The 6,779-nt window shown below is 38.7% G+C and overlaps 2 protein-coding genes across 4 annotated transcripts; one reads left to right on the top strand and one right to left on the bottom strand.

The window, feature by feature from the left end:
- LOC104728042 lies at window positions 57–3,411 on the bottom strand. The gene is made up of 4 exons (XM_010447086.1): window positions 1,368–3,411; window positions 729–1,260; window positions 545–644; window positions 57–473 (listed from the first exon to the last, which is right to left on the bottom strand). Exons 1-4 carry the CDS (start codon window positions 3,409–3,411, stop codon window positions 57–59), a joined length of 3,093 nt encoding a protein of 1,030 aa, XP_010445388.1.
- LOC104723593 (probable splicing factor 3A subunit 1) lies at window positions 4,590–6,342 on the top strand. 3 transcript variants are annotated; one of them, XM_010441975.2, is made up of 3 exons: window positions 4,590–4,690; window positions 4,854–5,769; window positions 5,876–6,342. In XM_010441975.2, the coding sequence occupies exons 2-3, from the start codon at window positions 4,873–4,875 to the stop codon at window positions 5,945–5,947; spliced, it is 969 nt and encodes a 322-aa protein (XP_010440277.1). In that variant the 5' UTR covers window positions 4,590–4,690; window positions 4,854–4,872; the 3' UTR covers window positions 5,948–6,342. The 3 variants fall into 3 exon arrangements, with proteins under 3 accessions (XP_010440277.1, XP_010440276.1, XP_010440278.1); XM_010441974.2 differs by having other exon boundaries at window positions 4,594–4,700; XM_010441976.2 differs by having other exon boundaries at window positions 4,598–4,695.

Here is a 6,779-nt window from a genome sequence, read left to right as displayed (position 1 = left end):
TGTTACAAATAATGTTATGTTAATAATTATGTTAACTAAATTTATTAAATAATTATTCAATAAACGGATAATGTAATACTTACTTGGTCTGCCTGTGACGCAAGGATGAACGGATCATATTTCACCAATCTACGTCTTATGTTAACGGACGTAACACCAAATCGGTCAACTCTAACACCACGATCGATGTAAGGATCATACCAATCACAAAGGAAAACAACGCATCTCAAGTTTAACATCCCCGGATAGCGTACTTCTAAAATCTCTCTAAGGACACCATAATATACAACATCACTTGTATGAGATGATATACCCGAATCGGTTGGTCTCCGCCTACTTCCTTCTTCATGAATCCGAAATGCATATCCCCTCGTGCAATACCCTGGAGAAGACGTTGCAATGTAGTTGGGACCGTTTACTAACTCTACTAGCCATGATGGAAATGTTTGACCTTTCTCGCTTTCATCGTTAACCTAAATATTTAAATAAATTAACAATATTTAATTATTGTATATATATTAAACCAAAATAGTAAAACACTTACATAATATTTCAACCAAGGCGCAAAATCTCTTAGCTTATGCTCCTCAAGTTGTGCCTCGGTATAATTTGGATAGTAAGAGCGTATTAACGCCACGTAAATCCTATTACAAAAAAACAAAAAAAATATTTGAGAAGATTTGCACTAATAAATTTAAGTTTTTGATAATATTAATTTTAGAATGTACCTCTCATATTCCATAATATCCTCACAATTAGTGAGAATATACATATGCAAGTGCGTATACTCTTGCTGCGACAGTTGGCGATTCTTTCGTGTCCCACTGAGTCTCCCAACTTGGGTAAACAAGCTAGGTATGTATACCGAATAACTAGCCATTTCGCCTCCATCATCATGACGAGTAGGACGTTGTCTTTTTGTACGAACTTGGGCAGGAAAGTAAAATTCAGCAAAATTTGACGCTTCTACGTTTATACTTTGTGCCACAATAGAGCCTTCAACTTTGCTTAAATTTTTCACCTTCTTCTTCAGATGGAACATATACCGCTCAAAAGGATACATCCACCGATATTGAACAGGACCACCAAGTTTAGCTTCTCGCGGAAGGTGTATTGGGAGATGCTCCATAACATCAAAAAAAGATGGGGGAAATATCTTCTCTAGATTGCATAAGATCATTGGTATGTTTTCTTCCAAATTACGAATACCGTCAAAAGTAAGTGTTCTCGAGCATAAATCCCGAAAAAATGCCCCTACACCTATAAGTTAAATTTTTAATGTTGAGGTTGTATATATAAATAAAAAAGTATATATATATAAAAAAAAGTATATAATAAATAAAAAATTGCAATATTTAGAAATATACCTGCAATTGCTTGGTGGACATTGTCGGGTAAAAGATGCTCAAATGCAAATGGAAGAAGTCGCTGCATCACAACATGATAATCATGGCTCTTCATCCCAGTAAACTTTTCTTCAGCCATATCAACACAATTACGCAAATTAGATGCGTATCCATCAGGAAATTTGACATCGTGGGTAATCCAGTTGAAGAACGCTTCCTTTTTGCGCGTGTCTAGCCGAAATATCGGGATTGAACATCTCCCATTTTCTAGTACATGAAGCTCCTCGCGATCACATATATCTGGCAAATCTAATCTAGACTTCAAATTATCTTTAGTCTTTCCCGGGACATTTAGAACAATGTTCATGAGGTTGTCGAAGACGTTCTTCTCGACGTGCATGACATCTAGATTATGTTTTAACAAAAAATCTTTCCAATAAGGCAACACCCAAAAGATACTATGTTTATGCCAATTGTGATTGATACCAGCACCATACACAACAACATGTCCATTACCACCACAATCTGTAGTCCTCTCCGCTCCAAAATCTCTTAACTGTTCTAGTAAACTATGTCCATCGACCTCAGGAGGTGGTGCATCAACCACTTGCTTATTCTTTCTAAACAATGTCCGCGAACGCCGGTAAGGGTGACGAGCTGGTAGAAATCTTCTATGGCAATCAAACCAACTCGTTTTACGTCCATGCCTCAACTGGAACGCATCTGTGTTATCTTGACAATATGGACACGCTAACCTTCCATGAGTTGTCCATCCAGATAGCATCCCATAAGCTGGAAAGTCACTTATCGTCCACATAAGTGCTGCACGCATCTGGAAATTCTGCTTGGTTGATACATCATATGTTGTAGCACCATGATCCCATAACATTTTCAACTCATATATCAACGGTTGGAGAAACACATCAAGAGACCTCTTTGGATGATTTGGACCGGGAACCAAAATCGAAAGGAAAAGAAACTCTCGACGCATGCACAAAGATGGTGGTAAGTTATAAGGTGTTACGATTACTGGCCACAACGAATATTGTCTTCCATGCTTTCCAAATGGGTTGAAACCATCTGTAGATAATCCTAGGTACACGTTTCGTCGCTCATACGCAAAATCCGGATACACAGATTGGAAATGCCTCCATGCTTCCGCATCTGAAGGATGCGTAATCTCTCCGTTTGATCTATGTTCTGCGTGCCATCTCATTGGACCTGCCGTACGCTCAGATTGATATAATCGCTTCAACCTTTCCGTGATCGGTAAATACCACATCCTCTTATATGGAACTGGAACCCTACCGATTCTATCCTGATATCTTGGTTTTTGACAAAATCGACACCTTGTCCTATCTTCGTCTTCTCTCCAATAGATCATGCAATTATCTTCGCATACATCTATCATTTGATAAGGCAAACCAAGACCGGCGACCAATTTCTGAATCTCGTAATATGTACCTGGAAAATGATTATCTTCCGGCAAAATGTCTTTCACAAAATCAGTTATCGCATCCACACATTCCTCAGCCAAATTATAGTCCATCTTTATGGTCATCAATCTGCTTGCAGATGACAAAGCGGAATGACCGTCCCTACAACCTCCGTATAACGGCTGCTTAGCTGCGTCCAACATAGAAAAAAACTTGTGTGCCTCTGCATTAGGCTCCTCTAAACTATCAACATTTTGACCCATCGATTGCATATTTTCCCTATATGCATCATTCACCATCTCAAGAGAACCCACACCATAATCTACTTCTGTTCTAGGTTCCTCTACTCTATCAACAATATATGGTTCGCTAGAACTATTGTACTCTGGTCTTTCACCATGGAGAAACCAAATCTTGTAACCCGGCATAAAACCATTGGAATAAAGATGACCCCATACTAAATCAATCCTAATATTGTGAGAATTCTGACAAATCGAACATGGACATTTCAACTTACGGGTTTTTAGAGCGATCGGTTGTTGACAAACCAATTCCATAAATTCACCAACACCAAGAGCATACTCATCATTCAATAAATTTGATTCTGGATCGAGCATCGGTCCGTCCATCCACGATCGAAAATAAGAAGAAGAAGAAATTTTACGTACGTTTTTTTCTGAGAAAATGAGTGAGACCATGAGACAAAGCGATTTGTTTATATAGAATGGTTTACGTCGGTAATCCGTCAGTAATCCGTTGGTAAATTTTGAAACTGCAACGGTCATAAAACGGCTATAAGAACGGATACTTTGGGTCGTCGGAAATCCGTCGGTAATTCGAAAAATGTAAAACGGACATATTTTACGACGGATTTCCGACGGATATTACTGACGGACTATATCCGTCGGAAAAAGTGACGGTTTTCCGACGGATAAAGTCTGTCGGTAACTTACCGACGAAAAACCGACGAAATCATTCGGCGTCAGATAACTGTCGGAAATCCGTCGGTAATTTCCGACAGACAAATTTCCATCAGTACATCCGTCGAAAATTACCCTGTTTTCTTGTACTGTTCAACCCCGTCGTAGAGTCTGCTCTAGCAAATGAGCATAATCTTCTCTCAACGCGAATAATTGCTTTCATAACCAGTGTTCCTCCAACCGATTTGGCGCCAGATGAGTGGACTGCAAGACTACAAGAAGTTGACATGATTAGTATCGATCTTGGTGTGTCGGTTTCTGAACTGATCTTTGGAATTCCAAAGGCACATAATATGGCGGATGTGCAAGAATCACGCAATGCCGTACATTACTGGACATCAAAGATGGTATCGTGAAACCCTTCCTTGTTCACAAGGTTCTTGATTCGAATTTCTTCTTTTGTTTGTGCGTGACACTTGGTTTGAAACACTACACAATGTTGTTATTTGGTAGAATCTTCTCATCACTAAACTTCTTTTTGTTGTCAATATTACAATTGTGGCCCTTCTTCTTATTAAGTACTACTCCTATTTTACATGATTACGAATTACGATACTTTTAGTTTTACAAAACCATTGGACTATTAAATCTACTAATACTTTAAATCCATTAAAAACCTTCATTGAATAACACCCCTTAGTGACTTGAACAATGCGGTTCATACACTAATTAAGGTTGATTTAATCATTTTCAACAAAAAAAAAAAAAAAAAAAAAAAAAAAAAAANAACAAAGTGATTAATCAATTCAAGTTTTAATTAGACTACCAATCAAGGCCCAAAAATGAAAGGCCCATTAGAAAACGAACACATTTGGGAACTTGTTGTTCGTCGTAGTAGTGACTAGTGACGGTTCAACTTCTATTGATTTCTCTCCTCCAAGTCGTTCGTTGATTCTCTCGACGTTACGGCGGATCTCTCTCAGCTGAGGTACGGTACGGTACGGTGTCTCTCTCTAACTCTCCCAGAAAAACCCTAACTAGTCGGTAGCTTTAATCAACCTAATCGGTAAATTTGATTGATAGTATTAGAAACCAAAAATGTCGATAAGAAGAATCTGATCGTTTTATTGTTTTTGTGGTTTTGTTCGCAGAAAGAAGAAGGAAAAAAAAATGTGGCAGAACGATTTAGATCTGGAAACGATGATCGACATAGCGGCGGTGGAATACAGGAACGGAACTCACGATGCTCCTGTCATCATTACTGGCGAAATCGCTGAGCCACCTCCAGGTAGTATCAAAACCCTTATCGAGAGAACTGCGAATTACGTTTCCAAAGAAGGTGACAAGGCTGAGAAGATGATCAGGGACTATAATTTTCGCACTGAAAGATACCAGTTTATGAAAAGATCAAATCCTTTTCACGCGTTTTACCAGAAGAAGCTTGCTGAGTACCGTTCTCAAAAGGATGATGATGATGAAGTTGTTGTTGTTGAGGCTGCTGCAGCAATACAACAACCCTTACCCAAGCCTCAGTTCATTATTCTGCCTAATTGTTTACAGTTGCGACTTCCTCCAGAGATGAGTCTCAGGGAGTTTGATACGATGAAGCTCACAGCTCACTTTGCGGCTTGGTATGGGAGTGAGTTTTGGTTGGGTTTGGCTGAGAGAAATCTTCCTGAGCTTGGGTTTATGAACTCTACTGATAGCTGCTTTCGTCAGTTTACTGAGCTTGTTGTTGCGTATGCCAAAGTGTTAACTCCCCTGCCCACTGATGTGGGACAAGAGCTGAGTGATAGTCCTGCTTTTCTGAAAGCCATTACTGATGCTTTTCTCAAACGTATTCAGTGGGAACCTGCCCAGCATTATAAATGGCTTGAAAGAGGAGAGCAGGCTATGTTGGATTGGCATGCTTCTGTGGCCAATGATTTTGCTAACAAGGACCAGTTTCCACCGCTACCAAAGCAGCAGCCTCCTCCACCACTACTTGAGGAACCAAATCCAAAGAGGCAAAGGCTTGACGAGTCAGCGCCCCTTGTTCCAGAAGACCAGTTTCTTGCTCAACATCCGGTTATCTTCTCCTTCTTAATTACATTACATACAGTCCTTTCCTCTGCTTTACGTATGTGATAGTTGTATGAATCTAACCATTAATTTTTACATCATCTTTTTACAGGGCTCGTCTATGATCAAGGTTTCTGTTCCCAATGCTGATGGTGAGCAAGTCGTCATTGAGATCACAGTGTAGTCTTTATCGGAAAGCGTAGCAAGTTTGAAGGAGAAACTAGCTGGGAAGATCCAAATTCCAGCAAGCACACAAAAGTTAACTAGTGTAAAAGCCAGGGTTTTAGAGGACAACGACAAGTCTCTTGCAAATTACAATGTTGGAGCTGGAGATACCCTAACTCTGTCTTTATGAGTGGATCCGTAGGGGAATTAATGCTTCTCAATCTCCTAACTCTTTTTTTTTTTTTTTTTGATAATAAATCTCCTAGCTCTTTTAATGACTACTGTCTTTAGTAGTACATGTTTAAAACTAGCTAGCTCTCTAGTGACTTCAGTTTGTGTTGGATTCTTACCTTAAGAGATCCTTTATATAGACTATAATATGGGATGGCATACTCGTACGTGGTCATGGTTTATCTCTTTTTAATTAGTGCACAGTTAGGTTTCTCTTCCAAGGTTTTTACATCGTTAAAACACATTGAACTGTAAAAACCAACATGATTTACCTTGAGAATACTTGTTCATAAATGAGTAGTATCATTTTAGGTAGTAGCCTTGACGCTATTATATCATTTTAGATAGTAGATGTTGCAGCTTTCAATATCAAAAGTAGTTATTGTATTTAAAGATTCACCGGTATAAAAGTATAAATACGCATTAATATACATATTGACAAAACGACAATTGTGTATAGAAAAATACGTGTATGTAAAGAGAAAAGAACGCATATCTCCAATAGATATTTTTGGAGGACAAAAGACTTTTGACAAAATTTAGTTCAAGATGATAAATCAATCATCATCGTCGCTGTCGTGATCATTGCCTTATCATATACACTTTTAGTTTCCATGGCA

This window comes from Camelina sativa, chromosome 11 (assembly GCF_000633955.1).
Source record: "Camelina sativa cultivar DH55 chromosome 11, Cs, whole genome shotgun sequence".
NCBI classification, from domain to species: Eukaryota; Viridiplantae; Streptophyta; class Magnoliopsida; order Brassicales; family Brassicaceae; genus Camelina; species Camelina sativa.
The sequence above is the reverse complement of the archived record's forward strand: the minus strand, read 5'-3'. Positions and strand labels throughout refer to the sequence as shown.